This window comes from Mytilus edulis, chromosome 7 (assembly GCF_963676685.1).
Source record: "Mytilus edulis chromosome 7, xbMytEdul2.2, whole genome shotgun sequence".
NCBI lineage: Eukaryota > Metazoa > Mollusca > Bivalvia > Mytilida > Mytilidae > Mytilus > Mytilus edulis.
In genome coordinates, this window is record NC_092350.1 from 48,436,135 (window position 1) to 48,460,510 (window position 24,376).

The following is a 24,376-nucleotide window of genomic DNA, read 5'->3' on the forward strand; positions in this document are numbered from 1 at the left end:
ATTAGACTATTGGTTCTCCTGTTTGAATGGTTTTACACTAGTAGTTTTTGGGGCCCTTTATAGGTTGTTCGGTGTGAGCCTAGGCTCCGTGTTGAAGGTTGTACCTTGACCTATAATGGTTTACGTTTATAATTTGTGACTTAGATGGAGAGTTGTCTCATTAGCACTCGTACCAAAGCGTCCTATATCTATTTGGGTGCACTTGCATGTTATGTACTCCCTGTTTCTTTTTTTAGCTAATGATAAGTAACAAAATCAATATTATTTAAAAGTCAACAGAAAAGCCAATGGTTAGTAATTTCTTTTGTTTCACTGTATAAAGTTATGTTGATCACGACCAGAATTATAAGACCTCGAAAGACGATATCGTTGTATGTTCTTATATATTCCGGGAATGCTGCATGCATTTATACTTAGAAAGCATACATCATGTATGTCAATAAAGCTCCCCCTTTTTGGGAGTATATTTATGCGACAGTCATGATACACAAATAAAAGTCGATTCAGTAAATACACTTTTCAGTTTTGAGAGAGAACATTCTGAAATAGATATTAATATCCCAATATTCCAATATCAGCAATTCTAGTACTACATGTAGTAATCATTTTTTTTGTATACATATGAACATATGTTTTACATATATTTAATATAGGAAGAGACATTTTTGTAATGCGCATAATATCAGTTGTGTATATTTCTTCCTTGTTTGGTAATATAAAAATTATGTCTTTTTTCATACATGTATAAATAACATACAGAATCATACATAAATACTGTACTAGAAGCTTAATTTACAATATAATGATTCTTAATAATGTCATCGATTTCATTTTACAAATAACAACAATCGATTCGAACAGTTATTTTTAGATTTAAATATCAGGTTCCAATAATGTTTATGGTTAGTTGATTTTCAGTTTTTATTAGTGAGTTCGGTTCATATGACTAGATCTATATTTAGTCATATATATGTCCGCTAATTCATTGTACTGTTGTGGAAATTCATCATTGTATGATTTGGAAAATAACACTTACAGTCTAATCCGCCAAGGATAATTTTGTTCGTTTGAGAAGCTGATGTTAGTGTAGATATTGCTAAGCAACATTGACAACGCCATTTGCTAAGACATGCATGTAAATATTGGAATTTACGTAACTTCGATTTTGCTTCTCGTTTGCATTGTCCAGACTTCAAGTAAAAAATATGAACCAAACTGGGAGTCTATAGACTCACGACCTTTGCCTGGCTGGTTTGATGATTCCAAAGTCGGCATTTTGATTCATTGGGGTGTGTTTTCCGTGCCTTCGATTTTGTCAGAATGGTTCTGGTACCAATGGAAGACAAAGACTCCCGTTCTGGTTGATTTCATGAAAGAGAATTATCGACCTGATTTCACCTACCCAGACTTTGCACCACAATTAACAGCAGAATTTTTCAATGCAGAAGAATGGGCGAATTTGTTGAAGCTTTCAGGAGCCAAGTAAGTAAAATTAATACTTTACAGGGTACTAAACATGTACAGGTATATAGAAAATCAATATTCGTCAAAGTTTATAATACATTTGTGCAAAAACAAGTAATTTGATATTTCAACCTGGCCAACTTGTCATGTGTGCCCATGATTTGACATGGCGTTGTCGGTTTTTTTTTCGATGTACGAGTTTGACTGTCCCTCTAAGATGTCTGGTATCTTTCGCCCCTCTTTTTTTAAAGACGAGCAAAACAAATGCAATTTAACATCTATGTATTTTATAGTCTTGAGGCAAATCAGTGTTTTCTTCCGTTCACATTGTCAATCTAATAGGTTGGGAACAAACCCTCTATATGGTGATTATACCTGTATCATGTGTATAGAGGGATAATCCTTCTCTAGAGGGTTATTTTTGTTTAGACTGGATTTAAATCAAAATAGGGCAGAATGGCATTCTCTACTTATTATGGCAGTAACCTGGAACAGTTGATGCACCAATTGATGTACTTAATTTAATATGCACATGCCAAGTTTGATGCTTATCTGAATAAATTTTAAATCTATTGTTCACCATGATTGACAGCTGTGATGATCAGGTAAATTCTTTTCACTTATGCCTCACTGAACAGAATTTCTATTGTTAGATTTAACATGAAATTTAAAGGTCAACTATTCCTTTTGTTGTTCATCAGGTGTTCAGATAGGTATACAATAGATTGCAAGTTTTGTAACTTTAGCAGAAAACTGGTTATCCCAATTTTTAGAAAAGTGCATATGTTGATGAATATAATGCTAGAGATTATAGCCAATATAACTAGAAAATGCCGTTCTGCCCTAATTTGCTTTAAATCCAGTGCAAACAAAAATGCCCCTCTATAGAGGGATAATTTTATCCCTCTAAAGAAGGATTATCCCTCTATACAGGTATAATCACCATACAGGGGGTTTGTTCCCAACCTGTCTAATCCGTCTTGTGCCTGCCAAAGAGTTAGTGATATAGTGTGTCCCTCGGGTGGGGATGGGATTTGTACCACCGCCCCTAATCACGGTTAACCATTGTTAACGTACGTATTATACATTTTACAAATTTTAATCTATTGGTGATTTTTCAGATTTATTATTTGTGAAACTAGGGGGATTAATGAAAAAGAAGATGTGGTATGATTGCAAATGAGACAACTTTCCACCAGAGACCAATTATAACAACTATAGATAACTGTACGGCCTTCAACAATGAACAAAGCCCATACATGCATTTAGATATATAAAACATACACCTAGATGAAAGTTGATACACTCAGACAATAGTCTAGTATTCAGCATGTTCAGTTACATGTTTAAATCATTCATTGTGTATGATTCTTTACAATCAATAAGTTATCTAGGTCTTGCCATATCTTAAAAGTTAAAACCTTTCCATATGCAATGTCTTTTTTGTTTCATTCTACAAAAAAATGCGGTGTACAAACACAACTACGTTTCTCAGTTATTGTATATTCAAAATACCTTTGAACCTTAAATAAATCATATACTTCCTGTCTATAATAATGTACCGGCTTTTAAACTTCATGCATGATTAAACGGGTTTTCTTTTAGCATTTTTAATATATATTAGGTAGATATATTCGTCATTGTTTGTTTTGAATATATACCGAGTGCCAATGAAAACGCAACACTTGGTTTTTCAAAAATAAAATTTATATAAGAAATGATAATCATCAACTAACAGTCCTAACAAAAAATGTTACAACCCCGTAGTGCATCGCAATCTCGACAGCGCCGTGGAATTGATCATCCCGGACGTTTAATGTGATCCCGAAGAATGTTATTACACTTGTCCCGCAAAGCCAACTCAAGCTGACTTTATGATATTGGAGGTGGTTTTCATCGTCTAAAACATGTCAAATCTGATGCAAAATTTGGTCAATCGGACCAAAATCCGGCGAAAACCATGACTTTTAGCCAAGGCGGGTGCCAAATGTCTATGTAACCACCATTGACGTTTTTGGTACATAATGAATGATTTTTGGTCTACATAATTCGATATTTACGCCAGACGGCCGTTTAGATGTCACTAAGGAAACACTGTGGTGCTCTTTAACAATTTCTGAGCAAATGGTGCTTAACTGAAATTACTCCAAAGGTTTGACCGTGACCACCATTGAACTCTTGTGACATTTGGACAGCCATCATAGTCGATATCGGATATATGTGAAAGACCAAATGTATCGGTCTTGCTGAGCGTTTCTTGCTTTTTGTACCCTGGGATGTGGCTTATCATTAAATGATCCATTTTGGTTGAATTTGTGGATGCTTTGGGTTATTATAGAGACTATAACTTCAGTCTTCTCGTAATTGTATGCTGTGAAAGGCTTCATTGGATCATGCCCAAAACTGCGCGCATGTCGCTGGTTGTCGAAAAGTCCTGGCATTTACTCATGACATAAGCCAAGCTTTAAATGACAAAATCGTGAAAATGGTGTGTATGTTGAAAAGCGGTGAACTCGGTTTATGTTCGTTCAAATAACCCTTACTTCGCATTTGTTCCAAAAATCACTCAACCGTAAAGTTGTCGAAAATTGTTTTAAAAGTCATTTTCAACCAACTATACAAAGTTCTAATATAAATAAAATAAAAATTATAAGATTTTTTGGAAAAACAAAAGTGTTGCGTTTTCATTGGCACTCAGTATATTACAGACGGTATAAGAAAGACCACAGGTTTTATAATATAAACAAACCTCAAGGACATGGTCAACTATAGTACGCGTGATTGCGTTTTTGTATAAATTGAAAACCAAAATTCAATAGCATTATAAATTTTGCAATGACAAACCAATGACATGGATGGGGATTGGAGAGGGCCATATGTAGAACTTAGTCATTTCCTTTGTGAACTGAAATTCAGACTCTCGAGGAAGTGAGTTTGAATCCCGGTCGTTGCAGGTTCGACTCTTATAAATCGTAGTTTCTATGAAGTCCTGTGCTTCTATCGGTGCTCCGGCTTCCCGAACCAATAACTATATTCGTCATTACATATGTATGGGCAAAAGTTCTAAAAGGGAGCATTTAGCAACAATAAAAATCTCTCATCAATCAAAAGTCGAAAGTAATAAACTGTTTCCTTCTTCTTTTTTAAGATATCTAACCGCAATTATTTGAGACTCGGGAAAAATACATATTTAGTGTATTTGAACGGGAATACACTCATTCAATATACATCGTGTCTATTAGTTGAATATTTACAACATTTATATTGTAGGTATGTAGTATTAGTTGCCAAGCACCATGAAGGTTATACCATGTGGCCGTCCAACTATTCCTGGAACTGGAACAGCATGGATGTCGGTCCTAAAAGAGATATTGTTGGTATGGTTTGCCAATTTGAAAATATATTTTTAATCATCATTGAATTATAGCAGAATCTTAAAAAAATGTACAATTCATTGTGTTACGTAGCGATTGCTATTTTGTTACCTACCGATTGCTATGTTTCCCCCAAAATTTACAGAAACTCAAATGAACCGCTACTGTTGCACATGCAATATATCTAAGAAAGGATGAATGGGTTTTTAATGTTAAATTCCAACAACTCGATGTTGCATAATAACTATTAATTAAAAATGATTATCTTGACAGTTTTCACTGAATCTGCATATATATACATGTAGCAGCAATACAACAAAACTCAATGTGCTGAAATTTATTGCACGTGATAAAAGGATATGAGGAGTATGTCTAATTGCCATGCGGTAAATGGGTTTTTATTTTATATCATAACATTCATTGACATTTGGTTTCTGTCAAAAAGATAATCAAAATTAATAACACCGTTTTAATCTCTTTCTATTAATACGATGTAACTATGCTCGATATATTGATGCGATTGAGGTACAATACATGTAGCATCGTGATAGCTGGTCAAATACAAATTCATTGTGAGGAGGGCTGCAAAACGTGACTTGATGTTATATATAAACTGTTTCAAGAAATGAACAAACATGTTGATGGCGTACGTGTCATTAGAATGCGAGTCAAGTCAAGCATGCATCATCTGCAACATGTTACAAATTTATTTGCTATAGCAATTCAAACTTCTATCTGAAAAGAAAATGTAAAATCAGTTAATTTCATTTTTGTTGTGCTTTTCTTTATTTCAGGTGAGGTTGCAGACGCCATAAGGAAGAATACAGACATGCATTTTGGACTCTACCACTCCCTGTTTGAATGGTTCAATCCAATATTTGAGCAAGATAGAGCTAATGGTTTCAAAACACAAGATTTTGTTTCAGTAAGTAGCTTTGAAAGCTTATTTGACATGTTATGCACATTTCGCCTCGCAGCATATTAGTTCTGTATGTCCTCACATGTCTTGTCTCGTCTGTTTTTCTTTGATTTTAGGTATTTTGATTGCCCTAGCTTTTTTATCCTTTGTCTGAAGTCGTATATTTATTTGTCTGAAATATGCAGTATTCTCCTGCTCTATTTACCGTCCTGTTATCTTATGCTATCAGAAGTCTCGGGTTAGAGTGTTAGCCTCGAGTGTTGGAGGTCCTCTGTTCAAATATTTTTTACCCACCATTTTTTTTTTGGTAATTGAGTGAAAAAGTTTTTTAATTGCATTATCAATTCAAATTCACCACTGAAGCAAAAATCCAATTTGGTTTTTCACCACCAAGCTCCACAATGTATGTTTTTTTTTCCATCAACACAATATTGAAAATGTAGGCATGTTATAACCACATAACTAGTACATGTAGTAAATCAAACCAAGATGTTCATCCATCTTGAATATCGTTCTTTTTTAGCTCACCTGGCCCGAAGGGCCAAGTGAGCTTTTCTCATCACTTGGCGTCCGGCGTCCGTCGTCCGTCGTCCGTCGTCCGTCGTCGTCGTCGTCCGTCGTTAACTTTTACAAAAATCTTCTCCTCTGAAACTACTGGGCTAATTTCAACCAAACTTGGTCACAATCATCATTGGGGTATCTAGTTTAAAAATTGTGTCCGGTGACCCGGCCAACCAACCAAGATGGCCGCCATGGCTAAAAATAGAACATAGGGGTAAAATGCAGTTTTTGGCTTATAACTCAAAAACCAAAGCATCTAGAGCAAATCTGACAAGGGGTAAAACTGTTTATCAGGTCAAGATCTATCTGCCCTGAAATTTTCAGACAAATCGGACAACCCGTTGTTGGGTTGCTGCCCCTGAATTAGTTATTTTATGGAAATTTTGCAGTTTTTGCTTATTATCTTGAATATTATTATAGATAGAGATAAACTGTAAACAGCAATAATGTTCATCAAAGTAAGATTTGCAAATAAGTCAACATGACCGAAATGGTCAATTGACCACTTTAGGAGTTATTGCCCTTTATAGTCAATTTTTAACCATTTTTCGTAAATCTTAGTAATCTTTTACAAAAATCTTCTCCTCTGAAACTACTGGGCCAAATTTATCCAAACTTGGCCACAATTATCTTTGGAGTATTTTGTTTCAAAAATGTGCCCGGTGACCCGGCCAACCAACCAAGATGGCCGCCACAGCTAAAAATAGAACATAGGGGTAAAATGCAGTTTTTGGCTTATAACTTAAAAACCAAAGCATTTAGAGCAAATCTGACATTGGTAAAATTGTTTATCAGGTCAAGATCTATCTACCCTGAAATTTTCAGATGAATCTGACAACCTGTTGTTGGGTTGCTGCCCCTGAATTGGTAATTTTAAGGAAATTTTACTGTTTTTGGTTATTATCTTGTATATTATTATAGATAGAGATAAACTGTAAACAGCCATTATGTTCAACAAAGTAAGATTTACAAATAAGTCAACATGACCGAAATGGTCAGTTGACCCCTTTAGGAGTTATTGCTCTTTATAGTCAATTTTTAACCATTTTTCGTAAATCTTAGTAATCTTTTACAAAAATCTTCTCCTCTGAAACTACTGGGCTAAATTAATCCAAACTTATCCACAATCATCTTTGGGGTATCTAGTTTAAAAAATGTGTCCGATGACCTGGCCATTCAACCAAGATGGCCACCATGGCTAAAAATAGAACATAGGGGTAAAATGCAGTTTTTGGCTTATAACTCAAAAACCAAAGCATTAAGAGCAAATCTGACATGGGGTTAAACTATTTATCAGGTCAAGATCTATCTGCCCAGATGAATCGGACAACCCGTTGTTGGGTTGCTGCCCCTGAATTGGTAATTTTAAGGAAATTTTGCTGTTTTTGGTTATTGTCTTGAATATATATTATAGATAGAGATAAACTGTAAACAGCAATAATGTTCAGCAAAGTAAGATTTACAAATAAGTCAACATGAACGAAATGGTCAGTTGACCCCCTAAGGAGTTATTGTCCTTTATAGTCAATTTTCAACAATTTTTATAAAATTTGTAAATTTTTACTAACATTTTCCACTGAAACTACTGGGCCAAGTTCATTATAGATAGAGATAATTGTAAGCAGCAAGGATGTTCAGTAAAGTAAGATGTACAAACACATCACCATCACCAAAATACAATTTTGTCATGAATCCATCTGCTTCCTTTGTTTAATAGTCACATAGACCAAGGTGAGCGACACAGGCTCTTTAGAGCCTCTAGTTTGTATGTGATAACGGTTTTATTTAGTTTATACACTGATGAACAATTGTACGTTTAATTTGTGTCCAGTTTCAACTGTTCTGCCAGTTTTGTCTTATACTGGCGTCACACATCAGCCTATAGCTCCGACGTACGCCGGGCGTGGTAAAAAATCATGAATGCTGCCAATACACTAGTAATTCTGGATGCATTCAACCTGTCAATCATATATCTGTATTGTGTGCACAACCAGCTGTAAGCTTGTATTGGGCGTACGAAAAGCAAACCTAAGCGTTTATCGGGCGTTCAAGTAACGTATTTTGGTGTATTTCTGGCGTTTGTCTAACGTAAATTGAATACACGCTACGAAGGAAAACAAGTTTCTTGAACGTATTTGAGACGCGTACCGGTCGTATCGGGATACACCGTGCGTGTCTGGGACGTTTAATTATAGGGTGTTTGTTACAAACACACCCGCATACATGTTTATTAAAATCGAACGATCTTGAAGCGTAAACAACATGCCCTAAACTTGTCTCAAAATTATCTGTAGCGTTTTCACCGTGCTTGTAGCGTATGTTTTACGTGCGTGTAACATTAAGGTATACACTTGACACACGCTTGAGCTGGATGGAAATTTCTTAGCTGCATAAAAAGTTTCGGGAGTTATAGCGTTCACAAAGACGTTACGCACGTTATTGCGTCAATACTGTGTATTCAACAAGTCCACACTAGTAAACAGCTTTTCTATAAAATCATAACAGTTAAGATATATAAAACTTATATCCATAGACTAGACATGTAAATACTATTTCGAAAAAAAGTGCAAATTGTTTTATCATACATTACTATAGTCTAAAATAAAGACAACATATTGACAGAACGTCAAAAATATGCGTGTCAGACGTAACCGACTATACGCATAATAACTTTAGCAGGGGTGTTTGTGTTCTTCAAAACAGTGTTATATCCAGGAAAATTCGAATGAATGATATGCTTTATATTACAATAATACTGAATATGCGTTCCTGTAACGATCAACGCTATTTTTTGGTAAAAACAAATAGTGGTCATTATGGTCAGATTTGGAAAATGTTAAGTTATCAAAATGTATAGGTTTTAAAATATAAGATCATATGATATTTCGTTTGTGTAAATTATGCTCACAAAAGTATATACATGTACATAGACCATATCAGAATCGAATTTTTGCAGCACTCGCACTTCCTATAAAAATGCAAAGGCTTCTGGCAAATGTCTTGCAAGATGTCCAATGTCGGATTTTGCTGCTTTTTACAAATAAATTTGCATTTGCGACGCTATTCATTGAAAAATTAGATTAGTTGCATGCTACATACATGTAGTGCTTTTCCGTAATTGTGCTTTAACTTTGCAAAACAGCTACATAGTTTTTAATAATTTGCCTAGTCAAAATGACTTCGTTTTCAAAGAAATGAAATGTCTTGCAAGTTTTTCCACCGTACAATTTTCATACGTTTTCAACGTTGTCTATTCGGGGTACGCTATTTATGGTGGATCATCTGTATATTTCCTCAGACAGAATTTTCTCGTTAAGGTACACACACTCGCCCGTGCGTTCGATTGACGCTTCCTTAAACAATAGCTGAGTCTTGTTATCAACATAGTTATCCCTCAGCTATAAAAAAGAAGATGAAATAATAAACACGTGTACCTTTAAGCAATGAAAAATTCCAACAGGGACCGATTTCAACTACTTGATGCAACGTTCTGTTTTAAAAACGAAAGGACATTTCCAAATATAAAATTTAATATTATACAATTAGATATACACGACGACTATGTAATATGTACTGGTAAATAGCGCACACGATAGCGAATAAAAGCGTTAAGAACTCTTAGGTGTTGGCATATAATTGGGGTTTCCTTTGTATTAATTGGGTTTCTTAACGCTGCAATGGGCAATATCATTGGGTTTTTAATTATTTTTATTGCGTAAATCACGCACATACGCAGCTTATCTAGAGCTCTGTAAATAAACTTGTATGTAATATTTAAGATTTAAATCTGGTCTACCAGGCGTCGTAATAAATTACCCGGGTAGGGTGATATGGCGGTTGTCATAGTTATACATGTACCTTATGAACTGTCTCAATCGCCATCATCATCAGTGTCTATTCAGCTGCGCTTGGTGAACCAATACACAGCAACATCCAGTCAGAAGGGAATGTGAAAATCGAGAACTATTATACGGAGTGTTTCGCTCTCCTTGTACACCACTGTACAATTACAGAAATTACTACAAGTTATTTGAATCACTTGGTGGCCTGATAATAGGTAAAATCCCTTACTGAAAAATCAGCCTTCTGGCGAACTGTTGCGGCAGATCTGCCGCAAACACTGCGGTAAGGTTGCTGCAAATAGTTTGCGGCAACTTCACCGCGACTTTTTACCATGCAAATGAAGGTTGCGGCAGACTTGCCGCAAAGTTTGATAGCCTTATATAGTTTGTGGTGAACTTCTGGCGAATATTTGTGGTGAACCTCTGGCGAACTCTGATAGCCTTATATAGTTTGTGGCGAACTTCTGGTAATTTTTGCGGTGAGCTTCCGGCAAACTTTGAAAGCCTTATATAGTTTGCGGTGATCTTCTGGCAAATCAAGTGATAATGATGCCCTATGACTACCTTTACATTTAATTTGTTTTCAAAACTGTACGTCTTATTCAAAATGATGCACATGTCATGCATGTGGATCAAAATTAATTATTATGACCAATAACTGATATTTACCTGCTCACCTTCTGATCAAATAACATTTTTAAAGAAATGTGAAGAGAGAAATAAAAGTTGTGACCACAATAAAAACAATGTAGGTACATGTACATGTATATTTATTAATTTACTCAGTGCATAATTCAGAATGAGCTGATTAATTTCTTAACAGATTCATATGTATGAAAAAATCAAGAACAGATCTGTCTTTATAATTCCAATTATAAAGAAACTGGGATTAACATGATTAAGGCATTACAACATTAAGCATAAAATATCATATCTAAAATATAAATCTGACAAATGTGATTAAACAATATAGAATTGCAAATTGTTTTGAAGACCTTTCCTGCAAAATATCATTAATATCCACAAAGTTTAAGATTACAACTGTAATGATATTTCTCTAGGGGCAATAAGAGTGTAACACAATCGTTATTTCAAAATGGGGGTTCTTTGACATAATTTTTGTACCAATAAAAGCAAATTAACATGCAAAAACTGTTTAAATTAACTTACAAAGAGATGATCAATGATGCATGGCCTGTTCCAGGAACTAATTGAATCATATATAACTCAGACATCTATCATATAAAACATCCATTTACTTATAACATGAAAACACCAACATTAAAAACTCCCTCCTATTTCAAATTCAAAGAAGCAGGAAGTCTGATTTTAGTGCAGGGAGCATGCTCAGTATGCTATAAAGTTTGCGGCGAAGTTCCAGCAAACTTTAGGACTCCTTTAAAGTTTGTTTACAAAGTTCTTTCAAATTTAAGAAAGTTAAGAGTTTGCGGCAACCTTGCGGCAAACTTTTACATATGTTTGCCAAAAGGTCGCTGCTAGCGGCGAACACTGGTGAACAACTTTCAGGTCTTCTGGCGAACTAAAAAGATTGCCGCAAGGTTGCTGCAACCTTACCGCAAGGTTGCAGCAATGTTTCTCTTTTCATAAGGGATATCTCACCCTGTCTTACATAAGGGTAAGACAGGAGTATGGGACCCACTGTTTCCGCTATGTGTCCAATTTTCCGCCCTTCATTTAATCGAAATTGATTACAGAACTTATAGTACTATTACTATTATAGTTATTGGCACGCTAAAACTAACCACGCAAAATTAATCATGCAAGTTAATGCATGTTAAAACTTAAAAGTAATCAATGCGATCCTATTCGTTATATTATATATTAGATGTTGTGCTAAAATAGTCAGATGATATTACTAAACAAGGACGGTCAAATACAATTATAAATCTATTATATTCCATCATTCTAGATGAAGACAATGCCAGAACTGTACGAAATTGTCAATAAGTACAAACCGGAAATAATATGGTCTGATGGGTCACATGCTGCCAAGGACGACTACTGGAATGCTACAAACTTTCTTGCTTGGCTCTACAACGATAGGTAAGAAGAATGTAAAATAAATTAATATTTTTAACACTTTTTTCATGGATCTTTGAGGTAATCGTCAGAAAAAAGTACATGGTCCTGGCACGGCACAGACCATCATTTACATTATAATGTCAACTGTCAGTAAACATGATATATCATTGGGTTCTCTTTGAAAACCTTTTAGATTGATTCCTTTTTTCAGACTTTCGCAATTTAGAGTTTGACTGAAAGTTGAGAAAATATACTGTGAATTCATTATTATTCTTTGGATACCAATTTTCGTGGGTTTCTTGGGTACAGATGAACCACGAATTCAAATGTACAACGAATAATATATTTTCAATAGGAGTTTTTACAGAAATTGGCAAAACCACCAAATCAAATATCCACGAATATGCAAGTTTTCAGCAATCCACGAAAATTGATACCCACGAAAATAAATGAATCCACAGTAAACGACATTTATTATTTGTACCAACATGATTATTTTCTTGTATGAATACAGTCCTGTTAAAGATTATGTTGTGACCAATGACCGATGGGGTGTCAATGACAACTGTATACATGGTGGATTCGTCAATTGTGGGGACAGGTTCAACCCAAGTGAGTGGTAGATTTTTATCATAATTATTAAGTTTCTTGCAGTGACATATGAAAATTGCAACTTCGTGTTGTACACGTTCTAGCCAGCAGACAAGTTGGTTGAAAAAAATCTTGTCTGGTCAACCAAAAAAATAAATTAATTTAAAAGATGATTTAGTCCGCCTCGCTTTTGGCCGTTTGTACAAGGAATAAATCATTATCAGTTTAAGGGACGAACAGCCTGTTGTATATACACTTTACTTGATTGACTTGTCTTCCTGAATTACTAGAATAAGTGTAAACTGCACATTGACAGACCAAACTGATGATTCTTAACGAAAAAATATAGTCTTGATTTTAATATGCATAAAATATTTGCCACTGCTTTTTTTGTTTTTGGTAGAGGACAGGGGCATGTACTTAAACATCCATTACACCATAAATGAAAATTTTAAATATATGAATTAGTAGTATTTCTACAATAATATTTTCTTATGAAAGTATAACAGGACAAACCAATCATTCAAACATTTACATTATATAGATAAATGTATCCTTTTATGCCCCACCTACGATAGTAGAGGGCATTATGTTTTCTTGTCTGTGCGTCCGTTCGTTCGTCCGTCTGTCCCGCTTCAGGTTAAAATTTTTGGTAATTTTGAAAGTTTCTGATGAAGTTAAAGTCCAATCAACTTGAAACTTAATACACATGTTGCCTATGGTACATGTATGATGTTTCTAATTAGAGTTTTACCCAATTTCACAGTCCATTGAACATGCAAAATAATGGAGCATCCGTGTACTTTGGACACATTCTTGTTTACCATGATATTTTGTACTTTGGACACATTCTTGTTTGCCATATTTTAATTAGTTTTCAAATAATATACGATAACTTAACTCTGATGAGACTGATTATTCATTAATATGCATATCAACGTATTAATTCAACTCTTTTTAACAGAGGTACTACATAAGAGAAAATGGGAGAATGTAATGACACTGGATCGTTATTCCGCTGGATACAGAAGGAATGCTAAACTTGCAGACTACTTTTCTGTGCATGAACTGCTGACAGAGGTCGCTCAAACTGTCAGGTGTGTATTAACATTTTTTGTAGTTTGTGTTTTGTTTTAACATGTTTACACCCAATATAGTTATTGTAATACTAAGCAAGATATGATTATTCTTGGATACAATATAACCATATTGTCACCATGGTTCATACAATTCTGTTAATTCTAAACATTTTGGTTTGCAACGAATATACACATGTTACTTTCTAAATACACGGTCTGGACCACAGCTTAGTGCACAATCAAACAATATAATACATACATGTACTAGACAAGGTTTCCAGTAACTATCTCGCACGCTTAGCAGGATGCATCACCTGTCGTGCAAAACTGGACTCAGTACAAATGGGTGGACGCACTGTATAAGACTTCATAAAATTATAAACCAATTCTAAGTTATAAAACTCTATATATCATCGGATAGTATGTTTTCTAGGACATCCTGCAACTCCATGTAAACAGTTTACTGCATTGATTTTGTCTTTGCCGCAGTCAAAATCGCATTAGTTCATCGTAGTATGCGCGATGTAGAGATTACTATCTGTATAAAGTTTTTTTCTTTCATTCATTTGACACAGATATTTTATGTTACGAAGTTACCGTCGTTTATAAGTCCATTGTTACTGTATGAAAAACAAAACAGATTTATCATGTTAATTGTATATTTTTAAAACTAAGACTTTCAACATAAAACCAATGGCCAGTTACGCCACATGTGAGTGTGTGTACTCTTGTTTTATTTTTGCTATAAGATGACTATCATCAAAATGATTTGCAATATTTGAAGAAATAACTAAATTTTACAATGATTTTAAAACTAATAAAATATTATTTGATTGACAGTTGTGGAGGAAATATATTGATTAATGTTGGAATCACCAAAGAAGGGACAATCACTCCAGTGTTTCAGAATATATTGCTAAAACTCGGTGGATGGCTTGAAGTCAATGGAGAAGCTATTTATGGTTCCAGACCCTGGTTATATCAAAGTGACAATGTAACAACAGACGTTTGGTAAGACAATCAATTTTCTCTTTCCCTGTAAACACTATCATATCTCTCTGTGTTGAAGACCCATGTTGACCCTCGTCTGTTTTCTTGTCGTTGGTCGGGTTGTTGTTACTTTGACAGTCATTCCCGATTTCTGTTTTCATTTTTATCAGATCTTCTTGTTGTTTATTCTTTTCTCCATGATGCTCTTTTTATTTTAAAAACACTATAAACATGAGTCATGAGTTCAAACAATCTGACATATGAAAACGAGGATATGGTCTGATTGCCAATAAGACAACTCTCCACAAGAGACCATATCATACAAACATTAACAACTATTATAGGTCACCGTACGGTCTTCATCTATGACCAAATCCCATTGACATGACCATTTCATTTACAGTACTAGTATACATGAACAAACTAAATGTAAACTGATGCATGGTACACACGCTACAACTGCTAAATAAAATTGAGTGGAAATGGGAAACCCGACAAAAACAGAAATCGCATCAATGTCACCAATTGGTCATCAGCACAGTAAGAAAACCCCACACCCAGAGATTGGTTTAAGTTGACCTATTAACTAAAAATTGTAATTAGTTCAGCAAAAATGGACATAACACTTAACTCTGGAACATATATATGAAACAAAGTTTAAGTAAACTATATAAGACTAATAAAGGCCAGAGGCTTCTGAACTATGACCGATCCAAAATGTGGCAGGGTCAAACATGTTTTCTGAGCCTTGAACCCTTTCCTATACATTGTACCTCTATCTTAAATGTAGGATACCCAAACACACTGCAATATTATACGCACAATAATATACAGTTTAAAAGAAGTCCGATGTTAGAATACGTAACAGAAGAAAATAAGCAAACTGACTATGGTACAAACATTATATCGAATTTTTATGGTTTTTTTACAACAAAGAAAGACAACCGGTAACATCGCAATACAATGTCAGTTGATTATAAGTATTCGTTTCAATCTATGTCGGATTTCGGGAAGCTAATCGGTACTCAACTACTGAACTGGAGCTAGGATCCAAGATTAACGGTGTACTCGAAAATATATTCACGATAAACTTTGAGTTCAGAATTTTTAGAGATATCTTTCGTTCAACCATTAACTATATAATCAGAATACACTGGTAACTAGTCAATTTGATAAGTTAATGTAACAAAATAGTTGCAAAGTGTAGTATGACAATTACTTTCTAGGTACATCTCCAGTACTGTCGCATATATACGTGTCAATATATTTACAGGTACACCTCCAATATGGTCGAACAAGATGTGTTTGTGTATGCAATCCTGTTATCATGGCCAAGGAACAACAACACGGTATCACTTGGATCAACAATCATGACAACAAGTACAACAGTCGTTAGCATGTTAGGATACAAGGGTAACTTTTCCTGGAGACCAAACGCATATGGAGGAATCGACGTTACCATACCACCAATACCTTTCAACTTGATGCCTAGTGTTGACGCATGGGTACTGAAAATATCAGGACTGAAAAACGTTTCTAAACGTAACTAAATGTGTTCCTTAATTTTTTTACAGCTATACTTTTTGTACTGATTGATTTCTGAACTTTTGAATCTCATATTTTTATAGTGCTTGTTATTTTTTTGAAAAAAATTGTTTATGTTGTATTTTATATTGTCACACTTATTTTCATACTTTTCTATGATGTAATCATGGTAATATTAGGACCACTCTTGTCTTAAAAAAGCATAATACAAATGTGTGTTTGTATTTATTTCTTAATTCAATATCTAAGACTTACATAAATTGTCTTATAAGCAAAATAAATAATTGTGTCATGCATGTGCATTTTTGCCACTGCCTTCATATAATGACAATTATTATAATAAAATTAAAATAAATTCATTTGACTTTTTTTTCTTCGCAGAAACAAATCATGCAGTCAGGAAATTGCTTGTGTACGCTGTCTTTTAAATTGAATTGTGTCTAAAAGAAATCATACTAAAATCTTAAAAGGAATACCATAGTAAAAAATGTAATATAATAATAAACACAAACTTGTCATGAAATAAGACAATGTCTTTTGTAGTAAATCCGACTCAAACATCTAGTTAAGATACAATTTAGCTTAAAGAACTGTATTTCCCATGATTTTTAACATACAATTTGTAGCAAAGTAAGTTTGACTAAAAATCAGGCACTTGGAAAGTACTCTTAAATACAAATTAATATCACCATACTAATCACTAAATAACAATAAAGAATAAAAAATACTTATCTCTAAGACCATGAAGACCTAACATTACAAATACTTATCTCTAAGACCTAACATTGGCCTTTTGTCAGAAAGATTTGCATATTTTGTAGGTCAAACACAGACTAACAAGGGTTTATCTTAGATTAAAATGATTTCACTTTGAAATTCAACTAACGCTAACGAAAAAATAAGATTTTTAAATGAAACGTACAAAGTAGAGTTGTTTTGGCGTCAAGTTAAGCCAGTTATATAATAAAAAGGAACTGTAGATGCTAATCAAATAACTGAAAATGCAAATAATAAGAGATTTTAATATGTAATGTTAATTTGTTTTAGTATAATCTAACAACAACAAGGTTTATAACGGTGAATATGTTGATATAGAATCCGTTTGAACTCATTGACATGCATGCATTTCCATACAAATCACTCTTGTTATGCAAGCAGTCAATTTGATACAATACTTTCATGTTCATGTGGAACTGTAAAGTGAAGTTCAAAGATAACGATTAGTCTGTAAAAATATATGACGCACAGGTGAAGCTGTGTACATTGCGTTTAACAATGCCACTGAAAATATAACATCAGGTTAAGAGTATCATGGCTATGCTGGAAAGTTTGAAAGTTGTATAAAGTAATCACTAGACTGCTCGTTGCACGATGTGATCGACTATGATCATATTTGATAAGGATTGTCAGTATGTCTGCCGGAGATCTGTTGTTCGCCATCGGAACTATGACTTTATCCATTAATTCATACTTTCGACAATGTCACTGAGTTTTTGTTGTTGATAATTGAACTGTCTAACAAGTGCAAACAGCAGAAACTTCCATTGTTGAAAAACTAATTCTTTGGTGAAAGTCCGGTTCCGCTCATCTAATAAAATTGTTTCTTTAAACCAAACATACAATGGACGTTTCCTTTATAATTTAAATGATATATTCACAAGATGTAAAAGCTAAATTGTTTAACAAGAGAGTAGTGGGCGTATCCAAACCTTGACAACGGAAAACAAATTGGAATCTACACAAAAATTCACGAACGAACACAACAAAATATATAATCTGATAAACGGGTACACGAGAAAAAGAGGTATATGAACTATAAAATTGAGAATGGAAATGGGGAATGTGTCAAAGAGATAACAACCCGACCATGCATAGAACAGAAAACAGCAGAAGGTCACCAACAGGTCTTCAATGTATACATATTTCAAATTATGGTTTTGAGCAATAAGATTGTTCAATCCTTTATATAGTGCATCTAGATTGTATTGACGTCGCATACAGATCCTTTTTATATCACTATATGTTTAACAATTATTTTTATCATTAAAATTATCTATCATTCTCTCTTACAGATTTCTTAATAGACAAATGTATCTGTTACAACACTTGTTTTGTTTTCTGGGCAGCCTTCATTTCTCGTCAGAATTATATTGACTAGAACTATAATTTTCCACAGTTATTCTTTATACTTTTGACTAAAGGATTCTCTATTTTTTAGTTTTTTGTAAAATTGTGTCCTATTCAACAACGTTTTGAACATTGTCTTCTATTCTGTAAAACCCCACCCAGGCCACCTAATATATACATATTTAGCATAACTTTTTAATTGTCACTCCGAGGTTCGTGATATTTTGTACAGATATTTATAATGGTTGATTATTCCAACGAAACAATGTAGATGCTGTTCTAAAAGTTTAACCTTACAGACATGCGATAAAGTTACAGGCCTAGGCAAGGTAAAAACGTTAATAACGTAATAAACCATCCATCAAACAGCGACATATCTGGAAACGATTCAGTTTTTTTAAGGGATTTTTATAATAAGCTTAAAAATAATTACAGAAACCCCTATTTTTAAATGGACAAATGACGTGATACTGTATGGGGATTTTTTTAGTTTTCTCATTTTGTTTACAGTTAGATAAATATGCAGCAAAGACGGATCATTTTACAAGAGTTATGACACAAATTAAGTGCACACTTTAATGAAGAAGATAATGCAAAATTATTTAACACACAACATTATCGGCATGTGTTTATCTGTTGAAAAAAAGTTAAGTATGCATGTCAAAAGAATAGGAATGTCCAAGAAACCGAAAGCTTTGAACCCATTTAGCTCATAATTTAACACATGGATGCTTATTTTTTCGTTAAAGATTAAAATAAATTAAGTAAAAAGGTTTGTTTGCAACTTTTCGTCAAATAACTCAATGGTATCAAAACAGTATTGTATGACATTTATGATCACGATCAACTTTCTATGTAGCAACATTTCAACAGCGCCAGTTAATACGATGCTCCAGTGGTAGTACCATTTTTTTCTATCATAACTTCCTTAATAGGGAATTTGTGCTCACAAGAATTCAAATGAACCAAGAGTTTGTGAAGTTGAAGAGTTCCCTTTACAAGTTTTATGGACGTTATGAATATTTGTTGAAGGTTATGGAATATCCGTATCACAGATGATTACGTAATGTATAATTACATATGTTCGTAATGTAATAACTACAACCACGTGTGCCTAAGTTGTAATAAATTGTTTTGTCTTGTCTTTGCCAAAATATTACCTACCAATTGGACTTATTACCCGGTTTGTAATAACATGAGTAACACGACGGGTGCCACATATGGAACATAATCTGCCTACCCTTCAGGAGCACCTGAGATCATTCCAATGTTTTGGTGGGATTCGTGTTGCTCAGTGTTTAGTTTTCTTTGTTTTGTTTTGCGTACTTTTATTCGTCTATGGCATAGTCTTTTTAGTTTTAGCCATGGCGTTGTCTGTTTATTTTCGACATATGAATGTTCCTCTGGTATTTTTGTCCCCTTTTTTGACATCACATCTGAAGTTCACAAATTTCAGTATATCTTGGAGAGGAAAGAATAAACCTGTTTAACATATCGTCCAAAAATCATTTGAGAAACAAGTGCTACCGTTATAGCTTGACGTATAGTAGGATATTTATCCACTCTAAACAGTAATATTCTGATTATACAAAAATCTCGACAATATTTGAACTTTAATATTGACATTGAACTGTTTATAGTGAAAACATATCATAAACACACTTGATGCAGTAGTGGACAATATAGATCTTAGCTTCAATCTGGTCGAATGGCGACAAGTTAGAGATGCGACTATGACAGACCATTGATAATCTATTTATCGCTTTTCTGCCTTTGACGTTGTTTATATTTACATTGAAAATGTTCGGTCGTATGAAAATGTTCGGTCGTAGTTTTTTGTCATGATTTTCATCACAAGCTAATAGCATGATTTGAAAAATTGTCACTAAAAAGATCAAAAGTAAAATACAAAACATTGCTTTAATCTTTATTAATTAAATGTGATAGACTATGTTTTGGAACAATATCTATATCGATGACCTATATGCCTTCACTATAGCAATTAATGGCCTCTTGTTAATGGTTACAAACTGTTCCATTTTCTAACGAAACAATTGCGACGATCATACCCACTGAGTGTGTAACAGTCACTATACAGTTAATATCATATTAAGTACGCCAACACCTGATTCAGCACGTTCCGTAATTCATTTGAACTTTTCCTATCTGATATTACACTTCAAAGGAGACATTTCAATAAATAAAATTCAAATACATTTTCAGATTATTTCCTATTGGCTTTATTATTACGTTTTAACTTATCAATTTGGTTATTTCACACGGAGAACATTCTGTAATTTCCGAACACTGTTTGAAAAAGGATTGAAAATTTTAAATATATCTTCTTTTCAATTAACCAAGTAACAGACAAAATGGTTTAATGTTGTTCTGGTTAGGGCATTTGAACTTTGATATTCAAATTATAAACCTAAACTAAATGCTTTTTCCGAAAGACACTATATTTCATGTATCGTGCATACTGAACGTGTAATATCGAACACTCAGTGTACAAAACCTCTTGATAAGTCAACTTGACTTAATATCTGCATTATCTACATTAATTAAATTTAATTGCCCTGTCGTTTTTTAAGGATACTAGAAGTACAATAAGAAATGGTTCTTATTGACAGATACCAGTGAAAATCCAGGTTGCCTTTTGTTAGGTTATAAATTTAATTTCATTTTTACGATAGCGTATGTCCATGATGCCGACAACAGTTGATTATAACGCAATTCAATTGATAAATGCTAAAACGAACTAGTAGTTAATATATATATATTTTTAATATTTCGTTACTTGATTAACAACAAATGATTTAACCAAGGAAAACTAACTTTTACTTTTCATATTAACAATGCAACTAAGGATCTTTCAAAGCAAATCATCATTTAAATGACCACTAAATTGAACAGGGTTACAAAAATATCACTACGTTTCTTAAAGGTCCGTTTGTTTTTCTTTCTTAATGTGATTTAAATGTAGCAACATTCCAGCAGCGCCTTCATACGGAGTAATTATCTCCCAATTGATACAATATTCCTGGGCTTGTGTTTCTTGTCATGATTTCATTGATAGTGGATTGCTGCTAACAAGGAAACTATTAAACCAAAAGTTCCAAATGGTGAAGTTGAAATCATTCCTTCGTAAATTTTACGGACGCTATCACGAGTTGGTTTACCATTATGGAATAACTGTTTCACAGATGATATCGGATATGTTCTTTATGTCAAAACTACAATAACCTTCTCTTCCCTTATCACGAATGTGACCTACCGAATTAGACTATTTGCCAGATTTGTAATAACATAAGCCACACGATGGGTGCCACATGTGGAACAATATCTGATTACCCTTCCGGAACACCTCAGATCATCTCCAAATTTTGGTGGGGTTCGTGTTGTTTAGTCTTTAGTGTTCTATGTAATGTCTTCTGTACTGTTTGTCTGTTTGTCTTTTTATTATTATCCATGACGTTGTCAGTTTATTTTCAATCTATGAGTTTGACTATCCCTCTGGTATCTTTCGCCCCACTTTTAAAGCCGATGTCTAATTATGAAGAAAATGATTTGCACATACAACAATACCGGAAAAATGTAAACTAACAAAATACCGAACTTCAGTGAAAAATCCTTTGTAAAATGACAAAAACAAAAGCTCAAACACATCAAACAAATGGAAAAAAAACCTGCCATATACCCGACTTAGTAAAGGCGTTTCATGAAGTAGAAGATAGTGGATTACAACCGGGTTAAATAGTGAACTCAAATTCTCACCTGTACAACAGCCGCATACTATTGCTTTTAATTGATATCTATTTATAAAACACCGCATAGTGATTTCGGTAGATGCTTTGTCTTAACCAAAACATCATCTTGTATTGTGTGGATGTGCGCATCGCCGGTTCTCCACAACTGTCGATAACGTTGATTTTACCTACCCAATCGATTGTTTATTTATATCTTGAAAGTGATATCCGCAAGTGCTGGTATGAAGGAGATCTAAAGAAAAAATCAATTGGTACTCGACATCAGTCTCTTGTGGAGAGTTGTCTCAGTGGCAATCATACCACATCTTCCTTTTTATATCGAACTTATTGACAGGTTTGCTCGTTGTTAAAACAATTCTGAACGTCATAACGTTATTGTTCTGATCTCTGCGTAAAACAATATATCACTTAAATGACATTTATTGATAGCATTTAACATAGGATAGATTGTAATAGAGGTATTTTTTTTAAAATAAAGATATTGACGATATGTCGATAAGATAGCAATATGTCCACGACAAATACTCTTTGATTATTTTTTCTCGATGTATATCAAGTGTCATTGGCTTGAATTAAGGTAGATACAATTTTCAAAAATAATAAATCTCATGAAAAGAAGTTTTTCAATCGAAATAATGCCGAAATGACATTTCATTTATGAAGATGATGCCGTTAAATGTCTGCCTAGAGTTCATTTTAAAAGGACGTATATTCATGGACGCATATTCAGGACGATAACCTGTTGATTATCGTTGATGGAGTACGAATATCAATAATTCTAGACCAAAACGCTCAGGCGAAGTTTTAACGTACTAAAGAGTCCACATGAAAACATTCCATACTGTCCGAACTTTTATCAGACCAGTTTTGCTCTTGCTCCTAAGTGCCGCGGATTAAGTGGAGAATCATTAGATGTAAAAATGTTGGTGCAACCTTACTGGGAACGAATCCACGAAGTTCAATGTCAACTAAGTATATAATTCCTACAAAAGCTAATAAACAGAGGTTTATCAACCAAAATCCAAATTGACATTTTGTCTATGAAACCAAGTGCACATAAGGTAATATGTCTTCATCACTTGTTCATGTGTAGGATATTTTACGTATGTTATAAGTGTGTTATCCTATTGAAAAATCATTACTGACTCACATTCTAAACGTCTAGCCGTCGTAGCTAGGAAGGACAAATCATTTTCCAAAAGGAAACAATGATTTACGCAACATAAAAGGAGGTCATATAAGTCACAAACAGTATGATTAAAATTAAATCATTGACCTGCAAAGCGTATCAGAAATGGAGCAATTAAAGGATTTGAATTTAATTAGATTGAATTGCAAATAGAGTCTGCCTTCTCCAAGCATGTACTGTCTTTTGCAAATGAAGATTAATGTGTGTGTCAGAATAAGAAACATACCATGTAAATTTTACTAAGATACAGGCAGCCAATTATATTAATACTCAACGACATTAAATTGAAAAACAGAAGACGGAAATTTTAAGATAATCTTTAGATGTAAGAATGTTGATGTGACCTGGCTGGGAACGAATCCACGACGTTCAATGTTAACTAAGTAAACTATGCATTCCCTACAAAATCTCATAAACAGAGGTTTATCAACCGAAATCCGATTGACATTTTGTCTATGAAACCAAGTGCAAATAAGGTAAAAATGTACTCATCCTTTGTTTATGATGAGTTAATTACATTGTGTGGTAGTATGTATAACTGTGTTTTATAAATTGCATTGTTATAATTAAGTATAAATTATTTCCTTATTATTTGTGACAAGATTTATGGAGATCTTACATATGTTTGAACTATGTTATCTATTGAAAAATCATTACTGACAGACCTTCTAGACGTCTAGCCGTCGTAGCTAGGAAATATGAACCTATTTCCAAAGACAACAATTATAGATACGCAACATGAAATGAGGTCATATACATTAAGACAATTTAAAATTTACTTACACAAATTGATCTAGTATTTCGTCAATTTGACTAGTCGCAAACAGTGTAATTAAAATGAAATATTTTAATTGTCGTATCAGAAAAATTTGATTTTAATTAGAT

General features: G+C 33.7%; 1 protein-coding gene across 1 annotated transcript; it reads left to right on the forward strand.

The window, feature by feature from the left end:
* The first annotated feature begins 124 nt into the window (after positions 1 to 124).
* Positions 125 to 16,767, forward strand: LOC139481668 (tissue alpha-L-fucosidase-like). Its single transcript, XM_071265122.1, has 8 exons — positions 125 to 1,482; positions 4,735 to 4,841; positions 5,633 to 5,763; positions 12,091 to 12,224; positions 12,718 to 12,815; positions 13,759 to 13,891; positions 14,714 to 14,884; positions 16,137 to 16,767. Exons 1-8 carry the CDS (start codon positions 1,130 to 1,132, stop codon positions 16,411 to 16,413), a joined length of 1,404 nt encoding a protein of 467 aa, XP_071121223.1. The 5' UTR covers positions 125 to 1,129; the 3' UTR covers positions 16,414 to 16,767.
* The last annotated feature ends 7,609 nt before the right edge of the window (positions 16,768 to 24,376 follow it).

Coding starts and splice junctions, on each gene's coding strand:
- LOC139481668 (XM_071265122.1), top strand. CDS start 1,130: ATGCATGTAAATATTGGAATTTACGTAACTTCGATTTTGCTTCTCGTT. Junction 12,225..12,717: donor GCTTGGCTCTACAACGATAG/GTAAGAAGAATG, acceptor GTATGAATACAG/TCCTGTTAAAGATTATGTTG. Junction 14,885..16,136: donor AATGTAACAACAGACGTTTG/GTAAGACAATCA, acceptor ATATATTTACAG/GTACACCTCCAATATGGTCG.